The sequence below is a fragment of the Nomascus leucogenys genome, chromosome 3 (assembly GCF_006542625.1).
Source record: "Nomascus leucogenys isolate Asia chromosome 3, Asia_NLE_v1, whole genome shotgun sequence".
Classification (NCBI taxonomy): Eukaryota; Metazoa; Chordata; class Mammalia; order Primates; family Hylobatidae; genus Nomascus; species Nomascus leucogenys.
This window is the reverse complement of record NC_044383.1, coordinates 36,608,888-36,627,394: the sequence shown is the minus strand read 5'-3', so window position 1 is coordinate 36,627,394 and position 18,507 is coordinate 36,608,888. Positions and strand designations below refer to the sequence as shown.

Genomic DNA, 18,507 nt, shown 5'->3' with positions numbered 1-18,507 from the left:
CTGATAAAGGGCATCTACAAAAAAACACACAACTGACATCATACGTAATAATGAGAGACTGAATTTTTTCCTCCTAAGATTAGGAGCAACACAAGGATATTTGCTCTCACAATTTCTATTCAATACTTTACTGGAGGTTCTAGCCATGACAATTAGGAAAAAGGGAAAGGAAAGAAAAGGAATGAAGGAAGGAGGGAGGGAGGGAGGGAGGGAGAGAGAAGGGTAAGGCAGGAAGGAAGGCAAGCAAGGGAAGGAGGAAAGGAAGGAGAAATAAAATGCATCCAGATGACATGATCTTATATAAAAAAATCTTACAGATTCCACTAAAATGCTATTAGAATTAATGAAATAATTCAGCAAGATTGTAGAATACCAGATTAATGCACAAAAATAAAAAAGTGAAATTAAGAAAACAATTCCTTTACAATAGCATCAAACAGAAGAAAATACTTAAGAATAAATTTTTTAAGTGCAAAACTTATACTTTGAAAACTACAAAATGTTGAAAGAAATTAAAGATCTAAATAAATGGAAAGGCATTCATGTTCATGGATTAGTATGCTTAATATTGTTAAAATGGCAATACTGGGCCGGGCATGGTGGCTCACACCTGTAATCCCAGCACTTTGGGAGGCCGAGGTGGGTGGATCACCTGAGGTCAGGAGCTTGAGACCAGCCTGGCTAACATGGTGAAAACCAGTTTCTACTAAAAATACAAAAAATTAGCCAGGTGTGGTGGCACGTGCCTATAATCCCAGCTACTTGGGAGGCTGAGGCAGGAGAATTGCTTGAACCCAGGAGGTGGAGGTTGCGGTGAGTCAAGATTGTGCCATTGCACTCCAGCTTGGGAAACAAGAGCAAAACTCTGTCTCAAAAGAAAAAAAAAACAAGGCAATACTAGCTAAATTGATCTACAGATTCAACAGAATTTTTATCAAAATCCCAGTTGACTTGCAGAAATCAACATGCTGATCCTAAAATTCATACAGAATTTTCAAGGGGCCCAGAATAACCAAAACAATCTTTTTTATTATTTATTTATTTATTTATTTATTTATTTATTTATTTATTTTTGAGACGGAGTCTCACTCTGTCACCCAGGCTGGAGTGCAGTGGCACAATCTTGGCTCACTGCAAGCTCCGCCTCCCAGGTTCATGCCATTCTGCCTCAGCCTCCCCAGCAGCTGAGACTACAGGTGCCCGCCGCCATGCCAGGCTAATTTTTGTATTTTAATAGAGATGGGGTTTCACTCTGTGTTAGCCAGGATCGTCTCGATCTCCTGACCTGTGATCCGCCTGCCTCAGCCTCCCAAAGTGCTGGGATTACAGGTGTGAGCCACTGCACCCAGCCAGCCAAAACAATCTTTAAAAAGAAAAACAAACTGGGAGGACTCACACTTCCCAATTTCAAAATATATTACAAAAACTACAGTAACCAAGAAAGTGTGGTACTGGCATCCAGATAGTCACACAGATTAATGGAATAGAACTTGGAGTCCAGAAATATCCTTAACATTTAAAGTTAGTTGATTTTGACAAGAGTGCCATGACCATTCAATTGGAAAGAATTATCTTTTTGACAAATAGTGCTAGTACAACTGTATATCTGCATGGAAAAGAATGAAGTTGGGCCCTCTACTTCACACCATATATAAAAATTAACTCGAAATGGATCAATGACCTAAATATAAGTGGCAGGCACCTGTAGTCCCAGCTACTCGGGAGGCTGAGGCAGGAGGATGGCGTGAACCCGGGAGGTGGAGCTTGCAGTGAGCCGAGATCGCGCCACTGCACTCCAGCCCGGGCGACAGAGCGAGACTCTGTCTCAAAAAAAAAAAAAAAGAAAAAAAAAAGAGCTAAAACTATAAAACTCTTAGAAGACAACATAGGTATAAATCTTCATAACCTTGGATTAGGCAACGGTTTCTTAGGATACCCACAGCACAAGCAACAAAATAAAAAATAAACTATATGTGCCCAAATTATTAAACTAGATGTACCCAAATTAAACATTTTTGTGCATTATCAAGAAAAGACAACCAACAAAATGGGAGAAAATACTTGCCAACATATATCTGATAAGGGACTTGTCTAGAATATATAAAAAGCCTTTACAACTCAATAACAAAAAGACAAATACCTTAATTTGAAAATGAGCAAAGAACTTGAATAAAAATTTTTTCCAAAGAAGATATTTTTAAATGGCTAATAAGCACATGAAAAGATGCTCAACATCACTGGCCACTGAGGAAATGCAAATCAAAACCACAATGAGCTACCACTTCACACCCTCATACAGTGGTAGTGGGAATGGTGCAGCCATTAGGAAAAACAGTTTGGTAGTTCCTCAAACAGTTAAACATACAGTTAACATATGACTCAGAAAATCCACTCCTAGGCATATACCCAAGAGAATGAAAAATGTATGTCTACACAAAAACCTGTACACAAATATTGATAAGATCAGTCTTCATTATAGCCAAAAAGTGGCAACAACCTAAATGCCTATCAACTGATGAGTGGATAAACAAAATGTGGTATGTCCATACAACAGAATACTGTTTAGCCATAAGAAGGAATGAAGTGCTGGCACATGTTACCACACGGATGAACCTCAAAACATAACGCTGAATGAAAGCAGCCAGTCACAAAGGACAACAGATTGTACAATTCGACTTATAGGAAATCCCCAGAACAGGCAAATTTATAGACACAAATATTAGGAGATTAGTAGTTGCCTGGAGCTTGGATAGAAGAGGGGCTGGTGTGACAGATAAAGTGTATGGGGTTTTTTAGGGAAAATGAGTATGTTCAAAATTGATTGTGGTGATGGATGCACAACTCTGGGAATGAACTAAAAGTCATGGAATTTTACATGTAACTGTGTAAACTGCATGGTACATGAATTATATCTCAATAAAGCTATTTTTTAACAAATGAGTGAGCGGAGCATGGGACGTGGGTGGCCAGAGGGAGGGTGGGCCCTCCAACCTCCCAGGGGAGCCCAGTGAGCTAGTAGATAATCTTTGGGGCAAGACATGTCTTCAGAGGCTCAGCTAGGCAGATAAGTGACAGCACATTGCCCTGTCATCTGCACCCACCTCTCACCTCCTCCACCAAACAGGTTAGGGGCCCTCTGCCTAGGCCCTGGGCAGTTACATGACTTTCCCAAGGCTGCACAGCTGGTGACTGGCAGAGCCATGGTTAAAACCCCAGCATCCAACTCCCAGGCTCTGACCCATACCCCTTTCCTTCGCCATGGCTGGAGGCTCCTGCCAGCCCAGGGGCTGACAGCCACAAGGGGCCACTCACCTGTAGCCCTCAGCACAGAGGCAGGAGTAGCTGTTGACTTCATCCATACACTGGGCCCCATTCTGGCAGCGGTGGTCCCTGCAGTCATCCTGGTTCTCGCTGCAGTTGTCACCTGCGTAACCTGGCATGCACTCACACCTGGTCGGTGGGGGGCAGGAGTAGTTGGGGGGTCAGCTACACAGAGCCTGGGAGGCCAGGGGAGCCCACCAGGGCTCCCCCACACAGTCTGTACATGTGAGGGAGAACCTCAAGTTCCACTGAGGCTGCGGGGATCTCCAGGAGGTCACACAGAGCTCTGGATCTAAAAGGGCCTCCAGCCTATCCTGGGACCCTTTCCTAGTAGGAGAAGAGAGCTCACGTGGACTTGAGGTAGGGGCCTGGGGCTGGAAGAGTGGACCCCAGCGGCAGGGGCAGATGGAGTCTTGTCATGGAGGACCCACCCTCACCAGCAACAGCACATCCAAGGCCAACTGTCAGCCCCTCCCCGACCTCCCCAGCGGCTCAGCTGCACCCTCCCTGTTCTCCCAGGACCTGCTACCACGTGGCTGAGTTCCACAGGCTCCCCCACTCCTCTTTCCCCAGCCTCCCAGTCCTCAGCAGGGCTAGTGCCCCCTGCTCAGTGGGTGCCTTGACCTCAGGTCAGCCCCCAGCTTCCCAGCTCCCACCATGCCTCACTGCTGGCCCAAAACACTCCCTTTGGGCTACTGTCTGCCTATCAAATAAATAAAGGACGCACTCCTGTAGCCCTTTCTAGTAATGGCCTTGCTGTCTGTCCTACAGGCTTCCTGCTCCCCCGACACCAAGCCCACCTCACCAAGCACTTCCCTGCCTTCACACCTGTGGATTCCAGAATACTGTCTCCTGTCTGCCTGTATGGTCCAGCCAGCCCAATACCTCACCTCCTCCAGGAAGCCTCCGGAGAGCACTCCAGCACTCACTGAGCAGTCCCCTTGGCTGATCGCCTTCTAAACTCCTAACTCTGAAGCTCAACCATACAACCTGGCAGATGGATGCTCTCGCCTGGGATTTTTACTCATTTCTTTGTCCAGTGTTTTTCGGGCTATAAGAAATACTTTCAAGCCCAGTACACACACACACACGCACACGCATGCACGTGCACACATACGCACGCACACACACACATGCACACACACACAAACACACGCACACACACGCACGCACGCACACGTACACACATGCACACACACGTGCACACACGCACGCACACACACATTCGAAACCAGATTCATACAATACTGATTATCCTTATTATATAAGATGGCATGTTGCTCTCTGATACTTTGTTTCATCGTTTAATGTTAATCTTGACATTAATATTAAACGGGCTGGGGCTCCCTTTATATCCAACTGATCACAATCTACTAATGAGTCTGGAGTTACAGTCTGAAAAATGTTACAGTAGCTAAGCCACCACTTATTCATTCATTTAATGACTATATATTGGATATATATCTTGGGTTCCAGGTAATGCCAGGGACAGCTGAACATGTCATTTCCATCTTTCCACCAGGACAGGCAGTTGAGAGAACATGCACTCAACACTCCACTGTGTGCCACAGCCCTGGGTCAGAAGCTAAGCACAATGCTTGCCCTTCATGATTGAGGGACTGTGCTAGCAGCTCCAGGCTGGACAACGTGCAGTCCTTCCTTATCTCAGACTCCATCTGAGTCCCTGGGCTTGAGTCCCTCAGCCACAAGCCCCAGGAAGCTCTGCCCTGACCACCGCTTGCTGGCCTGACTGGTGGAATGGGGAGGTCCCAGAAATAAGACTATGTTTGCACAACTGCAGTTGGAAGCATTATTTTAAAAATGTGTGACCTTCACAAAGCAGTCTTCAAGTAACAAACACTTTCACATGTGCCAATAACAACCATGATGAAAATACAGACCAACAACTTTTACCCAAACCTCCTGGGACCAGACAGGTTTTGGAATTCAACACTTTTTAGATTTTGGTAAGGTCAGACAATGCATATTACACAACCTGCTGGTAGGAGCTGAGGCAGCCCCGTAATCAGACTTATTCACATTTCTGCCACAAAATCTACATATATTCACATTACATGGGATGAATAACAACAAAAAGCAATCTCACACCAGTGCAGGGCAGCTTTTATTGCCAAATACATCCAGGTCAGATCAGCTTTGGCCATGAGATGGGATGCTTTCCCAAGTTTTGTGGATTTTGTAATTGGGGATAAGAAACATTGCTCCCAGTTTACAGATGAGAAAACAAGCTCAGAGCAGGCAAGTGACACATTCAGGGTCATGCTGCAAACCCAGGTCTCTGTGGCCACAAAGCTGTGCACATCACCCCTCCACCCACAACCCTACATGGATTCTCAGGAACCCTGTAGAGCTGAGACCAAACCCAATGGACAAATGAGGAAACGAGGGTGGGGCACGGAGCCCAGACTGGAATTCAGTCTGACTCAGGGGCCTGAGCTCCTCCCCGGCCCTGGAAAGGGGCAACACTGACCTGGGCCCATCCGGGGTGCCCACACACTGGGCCTCGTGTTGACACGGGTTCAGATCCGGAGAGCACAAGTCCACCAGCTGCTCACAGGCCTTTCCTGGGGAAAGAACGAGCAAGGGGCAGGAGAGAAGCTGCTCTCCTGTGCTCTGCCGGGCAGCCAGACCCACAGAAATCCTCCTGCAGACACTGACGCAGGGACCCCCTTCCACTCCCAGGCATGGGGGCTCAGGGCTGTCTCTGTGCCCCACCTCCCCCAGACACTGCTGCCCTGACGCGCTTACCCTCATACTGCAGGGGGCACTGGCAGCTGTAGTTGCCCACACCGTCCACACAGACGCCCCCATTGGCACAGGCATGATCCACACAGTCATCCGTGTTCACCCCACAGGTTGGTCCTTCAAAGCCGGTGGGACAGGAGCACCTGTGCGGGGAAGGGGAGGATGGAGAGACAGCCCTCCTGGAACACTGGTGGAAGCCTGTGACTGCCGGTCAATATCACCATTCCACAGAGTTAGGGTCCCTACTCCCGGCCAGGCCCTTGCCAGATGCTGGGTAGGGTGAGAGGTGACCAAGACTGACCCTGCCCTCATGGGATTCACTCACAGTCTAGTGGGGAGGCTTACAGGAGATGGATGGCGAGGGGAGAGGTAGTGAGGACCAGGATGGTGTAAGCACTGAAGCCAGGGAGCGGGCACAGAGGGGCAGGAGACACCTGGCTCGTCCTTGGCACAGAGTGATAAGGGCAGGCTTCCTGGAGGAGGTGATGAATTAACCAAGGACCTTGACAAGGGAGAGCGGGAATGGGAGGAAGGTGACTGGGACAGAGGTGTGCGTAAAAGCCTGGAGTGGCTGGGCACGGTGGCTCATGCCTGTAATCCCAGCACTTTGGGAGGCCAAGGCAGGTGGATCATCTGAGGTTAGGAGTTGGAGACCAGCCTGGCCAACGTGGGGAAACTCTGCCTCTACTAAAATACAAAAATTAGCTGGGCATAGTGGTATGTGCCTGTAATCCCAACTACTCGGGAGGCTGAGGCAGGACAATCGCTTGAACCTGTGAGGCGGAGGTTATAATGAGCCAAGATCATGCCACTGCACTCCAGCCTGGGTGACACACTAAGACTCTGTCTCAAAAAAAAAAAAAAAAACAAAAAGCCTGGAGTGGAAGGGAACCCCACAGCCTGTCTTTTGTAGGGGCCCTGCCCATCCACACAGTCCAATACTTCAGGAGCACAGACTTCAGGCACGGTGAGCAAAGGGCTGTGGTGAGCAGGAGCCTGGTCATCAGGGGCCCTGGGGATCAGTGACTTTCAAACCAAGATACACCTTCCCCTGGGGCACCCAAGGTTTTCCAAAGGGTGTGTGGATCAGAGAGAGGTCCAAGAAATTAATTTCCAGATCTTCAAATATCTGCATGAGCTCTTCCCTAAATTGACCCAGCTCAGAACTCTAAAAAGGTGGTATCTGTCCTAGCCCCAGCCCTTACAGACTTGGGGGTGATGGGACAAGCCCTCCAGGTAGAAAGGTGGGTATGCTTCCAGGTGCCAAATAAAGGGGCAGTTAGGAATCCTGATGTTTAGAAAGTGAATGAATATATGCAATCTAAGTCAAGAGGTTTCCAGTTCTGTGCACTGGAAGTAATTGAAAGAAGGCCTCATAGAACTGTCAGCTGATAGAACATTAAAAATAATCTTGATGACAGGTCACTGTGGAGATTTGGCATATAAACTGGGAGGGCTTTCAAAGAATTAAGTGACATGGCTATAATAAAAGTCCTAATCTCACCAGTTTATTTACATGAACAAACTTCCCCAGCATTTATATCTATAAAAACAAAACAGGAAAAGATCAACCGCTGTGTCCTCTCTCATTCTGCAACATTCACCCATAAACCAACTGACAGAAGAAAAGAACAAAAAAGCACCCATCCATCTCATTAAGAGAGATACAGTCTAATAAAATGTTCCTTCTATGTGTAATAAGTTTCAATCCAATTCTATAATACAGTTATGTTGTTTCGAATTATTGTAGGGCTAACTTGCTGCAGAAGAAACTTTAAATCAGAGGCTTATGGTGATGAGAAATAAGAAAAAAAACTTTAAGTTTTAACTTACGTGTACCCATGTTGGGGACAGAGACGTATGGCAGAGTACTCAAGAAAAGAGTCTAGCATAAAAATATATTTAGTTAGAAAAAAAAGACAGGAGGGTAAGGAGTAAAATGGAAATACTAGTTAGAGGAGAAAAAAGAACAAGGTAAAATGTTTAACTGTTAAAGAAGAACTTGTTCGTGTCATTTTAAAATGGTGTCCAATTGGCCGCGTGGGGTGGCACATGCCTGTAATCCCAGCACTTTGGGAGGCCAAGGTGGGTGGATCCCTTGAGGTCAGGAGTTTGAGACCAGCCTGGCCAACATGGTGAAACCCTGTCTCTACTAAAAAATACAAAAATTAGCCGGGTGTGGTGGCGTGCGCCTGTAGTCCCAGCTACTCGGGAGGCTGAGGCAGGAGAATTGCTTGAACCCAGGAGGCGGAGGTTGCAGTGAGTCGAGATCTCACCACTGCACTCCAGCCTGGGTGACAGAGTGAGACTCTGTCTCAAAAAAAAAAAAAAGTGTCAAAATGATATGCTGTTTAGATTGCATTGGAGAATGATAAAAGAGTGATTTAATGTCATATTTTTAAAACTTAATTTATTTTTTGATTTTAGAGACAGTTTCACTGTGTTGCCCAGACTGGAGTGCAGTGGTGTGATCACAGCTCACTGCAGCCTCAACTTCCTGAGCTCAAGCGATCCTCCCTCCTCAGCCTCCTGAGAAGCTGGGACTACAGGCATTCACCATTACACCTGGTTAATTTTTAATTGTCTGTAGAGATGGGTTTTGCCATGGGGATTTTGCCACGTTGCCCAGGCTGGTCTCCGACTACTGGTCTTAAGGCCCTTCCACCTTAGCCTCCCAAATAAAGCGACAGTTTTATTCTTAAATGTTAATAATATTTACAATATCTGGAAAATTACCTCCTTTGCAATGAAAAACTTACAATGAAAATTTTAGCTGTCAATCTAAGGGTGTGTGAGGGAGTGTATAGTTTTTAGAATGTATTTGGGGAGACTGTGAGTAAAAAGAATTCAAATCACCATTGCAGGAAATGGTCTGTGGTTAAATGTTTTCCCCGAAGGCTGGAGGGGACCAGCAGCAGGGTTTTAAGCTGGGATGACAGGGTCAGCTTCGCATTTCAGAAAGTGGCCTGTGGCACGAGCTGGGGCAGGGTAGTGGGAGTGGACGCAGGTCAGGGGATAACAGGCACCCCAGAGAGCCTCGAGGTTGAGGGGTAACTCGTGGAGGCACCCCTTTTCCACCTCCCACTCCCCCAGCCCCCAGTCTGTAAGGCAGTGAGGTGAGGGGAGGGGGCTGCCCCATCTCCGCATCTCAGGGTGAAGGGGGTGTCCTTTCAGCCCCCAGCTGAGGCGTCTCAGGAATGAGGAGGGCACGCCCAGGGAGCTGCTCACCGAAGCCCCGAGGAGGCTGGGTGCAGAGTGTAAGGACGCCGTTTCCAAGGCAACCAGGGGAAGAAAGGCCATTTAATGATGCATTTTTACATCTGGTAATTTGAGTATGCAGAGGCAGGCTCAGCCATTTCTGCCCCCAGATTCAACATCATTTTCTGAAGAGCCAATGTATTGCGCCAGCAATTTATTTTCAGCAACTAAATACTATGTATTCCTCAGAAAAGCTCTGGGAGGGTGGGGCTCATTGGGCGGTCCTTGGGGGAGCAGCCAGTGGGAGGGCGCTTGCATTGTGATGTCAGTTCTGGAAGGACTTAAGAGATGGGGTCATTAGGGCTGGCCCCTTCATTGAATAGCAGAAAATGGGCTGCTCAGGGCAGGGCCAGAGGGCTATCCCCTCCCACAGTGCCCAGTGTGACTCATGAGATGGGGGGACCCCAAAGAAAGCAAACAGGCCTTGGCTCCCACCTCTGGGCAGGCCTCACCCACCCAGTGGCAGCCCCAGCTGTGTCTCAGGGGCTCAGGGGCAGCTTGAGGAGGCTGGCCAGGGCCCTGCCTGCAGGCAGCACTGTCAGGAGCAGGCTCTTCGAGGGAGATTGGAGGCTTTGGGGTGAATGGAAATTTTCTTTTCTTTCTTTTTTTTTTTTGAGACAAAGTTTCGCTCTTGTTGCTCAGGCTGGAGTACAGTGGAATGATCTCGGCTCACTGCAACCTCTGCCTTCCGGTTTCAAGCGATTCTCCTGCCTCAGCCTCCCGAGTAGCTGGGATTACAGGCACCCACCACCATACCCAGCTAATTTTTGTATTTTTATTAGAGATGGGGTTTCACTATGTTGGCCAGGCTGGTCTCAAACTCCTGACCTAATGATCTGCCCACCTCGGCCTCCCAAAGTGTTGGGATTACAGGCGTGAGCCACCGCACCCGGCCTGAATGGAAATTTATAGGAATTTCAAACACCCCTGCTGTGGTCCTTGGCACTGCACTATATATGCTTTGGCCATGGATTCCCAGTGCCTTCAAAAAGGCCCCCATGGCACCTGGCAGGAGCAGAAAGAAGGCCTGGAGCAGGAGGCAGCAGAGCCCACTCCAAGCCCTGCTCAACCCTGGAGCTGGGCAGCTGTGCGGCTCAGGTATCCACTGGTCTCTCTCTGCTCCCACTGCATCTGGGCAAGGAAGGGCTTGGCCTGGTGGGCTTGGAGAGCCCTCTGGCTATGATTTGGAGTACATACCTGCCCCCCATAGTGCACCTCCACCTCCCTACAGGGCACAGGAGGCCTGGGCCATCCCTGATGGAGAGGAGGGCCCTGAAGCACTGGTGCTGGGCCCATCAGCACTCACCAGGCTCCTGCCCCTCCAGGTAACTCACGTAAACGCGGCATCCTCGCCCTCCTGTGCATGGCAGGTGCCCCCGTTTTCACAGGGGCCACTGGAACAGCTGTCCAGGGACACTTCACAGTCTCGGCCCTGGGGGGAAAGTCAGTGATGGGGACCCCAGGGAGACCCAGGAGTTAGTATGAGCCAACAGCCAGCCAGACCCTCAGCAGCTCAGCTTCTCCCTGTCCCAGGAGTTACTTGTTTTCATTCATTCATTCATCCACTTCATTCATTCATTCATTCATTCATTCATATGTTAAGTCATTGATTACAGGTTCGCTCAAGCATCTGCTCTGAGTCAGGCAGTGCTCTGGGCCCTGGGGACAGCCCTGCAGTGCACACGAAGAGCCCTCCTCCTCCCCGGCCTCTGCCTCCACTCACCTTATAGCCGCTGGGGCAGGCGCACTTGTACACCTCAAGGGGGTCATTGTGGCAGGTGCCTTGGTTCTGGCACGGACTGGACAAGCAGGGATCACACTTGGCCTGGACAGCCAGCGTTGGGGAACCTGCAGCAAGGCGAGGGTGCTAGTGCAGGGGGAGGCGTGGGCAGCACAGGGCTGGGCACAGAGCCCCTCACCCCCGAGGAGCCCACCTCCAAGGAGCCATTTCCCCTCCTGATTTTTCCCCAGATCGTGCTCACACTCCCCTTGCACTGTCCACCTTTCCAGCCTCCAGACCCTTTTCTGTAAAATGGGGTTAATGACAGCCCCTCTCTCCGGGCTGGAAGGGCTAAAGCAGTGAATTCCAGTGTGCAAAGCATGCTTGGCAGGCAGGCGGGCGGGCACTGTGCACAGTGGCCATTAGGGCTGCACAATCCATGTAAGAAGGGTACAGTTGCTACCACCGAAGTTGGCCAACCCTTCCTCTTTCCCCTCATGCCCTTCTGAGGCAAGGACCTCAGCCTGACACCTGCTGACTAGGAGGACAGAAGGTGGTCACCTCGGCAGAGAGGAGACGGTGGCTTTGTGAGCATCGTGCCCAAGCTCGGCTCTGCAGGTTGGCCATACCAGGAGGCAGGGGTTGTACTCCACGCCTGAGCCAGGGAGGACCATTTTCCCCCACCTCCCTGCTACAGCAGGCCCCTCCGGCATCTCCAGGATGCACTGGTTGTAGAAGTAACCAGAGGAGCCGACAGCCAGGCCACCTGGGACACCACCCGTAAGGGGCAGCAGGATCTCAGGAGACTAAATAGGAAGACCAGTGAACTCAGGCTTCCCCAGAAGATGCCTTCTAGAAGGGGTGGAATATTGCTCCTGCTGAAGAGGCATGAGCATGAACAGAAATAAAAACACTTTTCAGCAACGACTAGCACACGTGACAGACTTCTGGGGTAGAGATAGGGTTCTGTTTCCTTTTTTTTCCTTTATTTCCCTTTATATATATATTTTTAGACAGGGTCTTACCCTGTCACCCGGGCTGCAATGCACTGGCGCAAACATGGCTCACTGCAGCTTCAACTTCCTGGGCTCAAGCAATCCTTCCATCTCCACCCAGTAGTTGGGATTACAGGCACACACCACCATGCCCAGCTAATTTTTAAAAATATTTTGTAGCGACAGGGTCTCTCCATGTTGCCCAGGCTGGTCTCGAACTCCTGGGCTCAAGCGACCCTCCCACTTCAGCCTCCTAGAGTGCTAGGATTACAGGTGTGAGCCACCACGCCCAGCTGGGGTTCTGTTTCTTGATCCAGGTGCAGGTTACCTGGATGAGTGCAGTTTGTGAAACTTCAGCAACCCATTCACTCATGATCTGTGTACTTCAATGTGTGCATTCTCTTTCCATACAAATAATAAAGCAAAACAAAACCCCTTCTCACCAGCACCAATCCCACCCCATTAAATAAACACAGAGCAAAGGTTTCAGCATAAATTGATTTGCTCCCAACAGCCAAGCCCAGATCAGGCCCCTCTGAGCCGTTACGGCTGTGACAGCATCCTGCACGCAGGGTGGCCCAGGGCCTCCTCATTAACCTACAGCTGTCAGCTTCATTTCCGACGGTGGCCTCTGAGCTTGCAGAGGGCAGGGGCCATGCTCCACGGCCTCCAGTGTCCTCCCCCCGCTGTACCCCTGCACATAAAGCCCGGCCCTGGCGGCCACTCAGCCACCTGTCTGTGCCCAGCAGGGCTTCTGGGGCTTGAGCCGTCCGTCACTCAATCCCTCAATGAGTATTTACAAATGCCCACAGTGGAGGGTCCCAGGGCAATGCCGGAACCAGCCTCCAGTGACACTCCAGCTCTGTATTTCTGTAAATGTCAGGAGAGTGACTGCTGGGTCCCCTGCTCCACCAGGGACTGAGAGAGGTCTAAGTTAACTGCTGAACACAATTCCTACCAAAGGGAGGTCTGAGCGCACACCCTGCTGCGAGGCTTGGAGCTTCCAGAAACACTGCTGCTATTTTTATTTTCCTTATGTAACCACAGGGAGGGATTACAGCCCTGACGGCCTGAGATTTTTCTGCCTGGCTCTTTTTGTCTATGATATGTCAGGATTGGAAGGCAGCCATCAAGCCGCAGGTGTCTTGTTCCTGTCCCCTGATCCCCCGCCCAGCGGTCACCACAGGGACGCAGGCATGTTAGGAAGGCCCTGCAGTGTTGGGCAAGTTCGGTGGGCCCCCAGCAGCAGGAGGCCGCGCTCCCAGGCTCACCTTGGCATTCAAACTTCTTGGCAGGCGTGGTGAGGAGCAGCTTGCCCTCCATGTCCGGGGGCCCAGCACAGCGAGCAATGCCTGGTTCCTTGTAGCCAGTCTTCACCCAGCTGGACAGCCAGCGGAGGTGGCAGTCACAATATAGGGGGTTGGCACCAATGGCCCTGAGCAGAAAGCAGAGAGAAGCAGGCATTACAGCTTCATGGGGTCCCTCGCCCACTGGGAACCTAGAGTCCCAGGCACTGCACCAGGGGCTGGCAAAAATCTTAGCCTCCATTTCATGAGCATTTACTGTGTAGTCAGTGCTGCTTTTTTTTTTTTTTTTTTCCTTTTTTTGAGATGGAGTGTCGCTCTGTCGCCCAGGCTGGAGTGCAGTGGCATAATATCAGCTCACTGCAACCTCTGCCTCCCAGGTTTAAGCAATTCTCCTGTCTCAGCCTCCCAAGTAGCTGGGATTACAAACACATGCCGCCATGCACAGCTAATTTTTGTATTTTTAGTAGAGACGGGGTTTCACCATATTGATCAGGCTGGTCTCGAACTCCTAAACTCAGGTTATCCACTCACCTCAGCCCCTCAAAGTGTTGGGATTACAGGCGTGAGCCACCGTGCCTGGCTGCCAGTGCTGTTTTAAGCACTGCATATGCATTGTCTCACTTAGTCATCACCACACGCTACTATTCTCATTTTACATGTGCAGAAACCGAGACTCAAAAAGGCTGAGGAATTTGCCTAAGATCACACAGAGAAACGGGAAGCTGTTGGGGCCATGCTGTTGGGGCCAGAGCCTACGAATGCACTGCCTCCAGTGTGCATGGGGAGAAAGCAACCCACATCGACTGCTGCAATGAGACAGCTGCTTTTCCTGTGTTTCTGCACTGAATCATCTCATCAGCCCCACTGTGCAAGTTTTCTCCTCTCCATCTCAAAGATGTGGGCACCGAGCCTCCCATGGAATAAGTAATTTCCCTGGGGTCACACAACTAGCGAAGGGCAGCCCCTGGATCCAGATGCACCGCTGTCTGCCTCCGAAGCCCATGCTCTTTTTTCTTTTCATTTTTAATTAAACAGAACACTTGAATGCATTCTCATTGTCAGCCACTTTCAAGCACTGCAGACAAAGCAAGTGTCTGCCCTGCACAACACTGTGAGATTAAATGCCGCCGAGTTGCACACTTTTTAAAAAACGGTTAATTTGATATTATGTGAATTTCACCTCAATTTTTTGAAGACACATTCCTGTGTTACTGATGGGGGTGCAAAATAGTAGAGCGCCTGTGGAGGGGAATTGTGTGACACTTATCATATGACTTATGCAGTTGCCTTCTGATCCAGCCATTGTTTCTGGGCGTTTACCTGTAGGCACACATAAAGACACCTGTGCAATGGCCCTATTTGTAATGGAAAGACTGGAAACCCCATGTTCATCAATGGGGAGTGGTTATATAAATTGTGATACATTCACATTACAAAAAACAAAAGTCTACACCCCACTGTCACTGCCCTCCACAAAGGGGCACACAGTCACAGGGTCACCATGCTCGGGTGTGTAGCCTTCCAGGCCTTTCCCACACGTACACACATGGTTCCTCCTTAAAAATCACGTCACTACTGAGCAGCTTACTCCTTGTCACTAAACAGCACATCTTGGGAATCTTCCTGGTCAGCATATAAGCATCTATCTCATTGTGTCCAACTGTTCTGCAATATCCCAGAGTGGATATCCCATGGCACAGTGGACAGCGTCCCTGTTGCTGGACATTCTGGTTCTTTCCAACGGCAGTGAATACTCATACGTGCCTCTTTTTTTTTTTTTTTTTTTTTTTTTTTTTTGAGACAGGGTCTCACTCTGTGGCCCAGGCTGCAGTGCAGTGGTACGATCTCAGCTCACTGCAACCTCTGCTTCCCAGGTTCCAGTGATTCTTGTACCTTAGCCTCCTGAGTAGCTGGGATTATGGGCGTGCACTACCACACCCACCTAATTCTTTTTCTTTGTATTTTTAGTAGAGACGGAGGTGTTGCTGTGTTGGCCAGGCTGGTCTCAAACTCCTGGCCTCAAGTGATCCGTCCACCTCAGCCTCCAAAAGTGCTGAGATTACCGGTGTGAGCCACTGCGCCTGGCTCTTCTTTGTGTAGTATGAGTATTTCTCTAGAACAGATGCCTAGAAGTAGGATTTGGGGGTCAGAGGAAGCACGTGTAATATGCTAATAGCCCGCCCTCACCTGCAAAGGTTGTATCCACTTACACTGGCCATTAGTACAAGGCCGGGCCTGCTCTCACGCCTACACCAACATACTGCTAACCCCTTTTTTTCTTACCAATCTGATGGGCAAGCTCAGAATCTCTCCACTAAACCACATAAGAGACTTAGAGATGGACAAGACATGGATTTCAGGGTAGGAAAGAGCCAGAATTCTGGCTGGGTGCAGTAGCTTATTCCTGTAATCGCAGCACTTTGGGAGGCCGAGGCAGGCAGATCACCTCAGGTCAGGAGTTCAAGACCAGCCTGGCCAAAATGGTGAAACCCCATCTCTACTAAAAGTACAAAAATTAGCTGGGCGTGGTGGCACATGCCTGTAGTCCCAGCTACTTGGAAGGCTGAGGCAGGAGAATCACTTGAACCTGGGAGGGGGAGGTTGCAGTGAGCTGAGATCATGCTATGGCACTCCAGCCTGGGCGACAACACCAAAACTCAGTGGAGAAAGAAAAAGAAAAGAGAGAGAGAGGAAGGAAGGGAGGGAGGGAGGGAGGGATCGAGGGAAGGAAAGGTGGGCCAGAGTTCTCTGACTCAGCAAATATGAACGCCTTATGCCTAAAGTTCATTGATATCAACATTATTTTGAAAATATAAGGCTAAATAACGTGAATGAGAATGGGCACATTTTCTAAGTAACCAATGGATGCCCTGCCCTGCCATTTTCCACCTGTTTCTGGGCAGGACAGAGGAAGCAGTTCCCCTTGAGACCCATATAACCTGATTAAAGCAGCAGTGGCTCTGAACAGGAATTCCCCAAAATAGCTCAGCTGATGATTGGCATCTCATAAAGCAGGCTGAACAAGACCCAGACTCCGGCCCCCGCGCAGCTGCCCCGTGCCTGGGCGACCTTGAGTGGCTCCCTAATATCTCTGGGGGTCACTTCATGTTTCAATAAAGAGCCTGCAGCCTAGAGGGGGACGACAGACAAGCACGCATGACCTAAAAGAGGTGCCGAGGGAACAACACAGCTCAGAAAAGAGCATGTGTTTCATTTTTTTCTTTCCTTATTTGCCGACGGCATCCATCCTGGCTAATGGGATGGCTGATTTTTTTCTGAAGTTCCGGTGTGTTTAGAAAAACAAAGACTTTTTAAGATAACAGGAATTAAAAAATGGTGGTATATTTAAAATGTTTACACTCACCAGATTAGTATTTTTATACTAACAAAAAGTGTGATGTCACATAAGTATGTTATTCAAAAGATAAATACACAATGTATTTAATAGTATTTTTTATAGCACATGATAAGGAGTGTGGCCTGGCAATGAGCCACAAGTTGAAAGATGATTGGGAATGCCTTATTTCAGTCCTGTAGCTCATTTAGCGAAAAATGCCAAAAAGATGAAATCTGAGGCCCTGTGATCGAGAGGGCCCACGGCGTGGCTTACGGTCCCTCCATAAATGTCAGCAAAGTGGCACCTGAGATGTAAGATGTGACTCCTTCCCCTCTCTCCATCACAAAAAAAATATGGGTGCAGGCCAGGAGCGATGGCTCACGCCTGTAATCCCAGCACTGTGGGAGGCTGAGGCAGGTGGATCACCTGAGGTCAGGAGTTCGAGACCAGCCTGGCCAACATGGTGAAACCTTGTCTCTACTAAAAATACAAAAATTAATTGGCCGTGGTGGCAGGCGCCTGTAATCCCAACTTCTCCACTCGGGAGGCTGAGGCAGGAGAATCGCTTGAACCCAGGAGGCAGAGGTTGCAGTGAGCCGAGGTTGGGCCACTGTACTCCAGCCTGGGCAACTTGTGGCTCATTGCCACTCCAGCCATCTCAAAAAACAAAACAAAAAACAAACAACAACAACAACAACAAAAAATATGGGTGCAAAGTCACATCTAAAGCTATTCAAAAATATGAATTCTGGATTGGCCCACACTTGCCTTTCCTTGTTTCTATACTGAATAGACTCTGAGCCACACCTGAATTCAACATTACAAGCTTTCATTTATCCAAAGGCTGGATTTTTGTGGCTGAGGATTGCTTTGCCCTCTCTTCGGTAGTACTTGTAGTTTGCATTCATCTGGGGACTATTTCTCCCGACGAAAACTCCTATGAACTCAGTGGGGAGTGCAGAGCCAAGGCCCGACTGAGATGTATTTGGTGGTCAGGGGTTGGGGAGGCAGACACCACAGCCAGGCCACATCAATCCAAAAGGACTGTGGCTTCTGGTTTATACCCCAGCCAAAGTATAAATAACCCTGTGTTGTTGATCTGTGGCATAATATGGAAATAGTTGAAACAGTAGCTATTTGATCTGTTCATGCCAAGGCCCTACCCAGCTCCTATTTGTGTAACCTGGACTGAAATAGCCTCCCCTGGCTGTCTCACAAGTCGCAGAACCATCCATCCCACTCCTAGGCGATCTATCTGTGCGCATTACTGTCTCCTGCTGCATTTGAGGGCAGAAACCACTAAATCCTCAGCTGTGTCAGGCACTAGCAGGCACCAGTCAATGTTTGGTGAATGAATGAATGCCTGTCTAAAAGCATGAGAAAAGCACAACATCTCAGTGCAAAGGAAATTCAAAAAAAAAAGAACCATCTATCATCCCATAAATGCAACTGATTTGATTTTAGTGTATTCCCTTCCATTTCCTGTGTATATGTTTGTACATCAGAGTGTACAGTCTACTTTATTCTAGGTTTTCATCAAATAATAAGGTATAGTGTTGGCCAGGCACGGTGGGTATGCCTGTAATCCCAGCACTTTGGGAGTCTGGGGCGGATGGATCACCTGAGGTCAGGAGTTTCAGACCAGCCTGGCCAACATGGCGAAACCCCATCTCTACTAAAAATACAAAACTTAGCCAGGCGTAGTGGCAGGTGCCTATAATTCCAGCTACTCAGGAGGCTGAGGCAGGAGAATTGGTTGAACCTGGGAGGCGGAGGTTGCAGTGAGCCGAGATTGCACCACTG

At 49.0% G+C, this 18,507-nt stretch overlaps 1 protein-coding gene across 2 annotated transcripts in view; it reads right to left on the bottom strand.

The window, feature by feature from the left end:
- SLIT1 (slit guidance ligand 1) overlaps positions 1 to 18,507 on the bottom strand; it is a 188,355-nt gene that overhangs the window by 9,728 nt on the left and 160,120 nt on the right. For both annotated transcript variants that reach the window (XM_003255278.3, XM_030808989.1), the window contains exons 26-31: positions 13,332 to 13,495; positions 11,069 to 11,193; positions 10,680 to 10,777; positions 6,091 to 6,230; positions 5,813 to 5,906; positions 3,313 to 3,450 (exon numbers count right to left, since the gene is read on the bottom strand). In XM_003255278.3, coding sequence (XP_003255326.2) covers positions 3,313 to 3,450; positions 5,813 to 5,906; positions 6,091 to 6,230; positions 10,680 to 10,777; positions 11,069 to 11,193; positions 13,332 to 13,495 — 759 coding nt within the window. The remainder of the gene's footprint in view (positions 1 to 3,312; positions 3,451 to 5,812; positions 5,907 to 6,090; positions 6,231 to 10,679; positions 10,778 to 11,068; positions 11,194 to 13,331; positions 13,496 to 18,507) is intronic.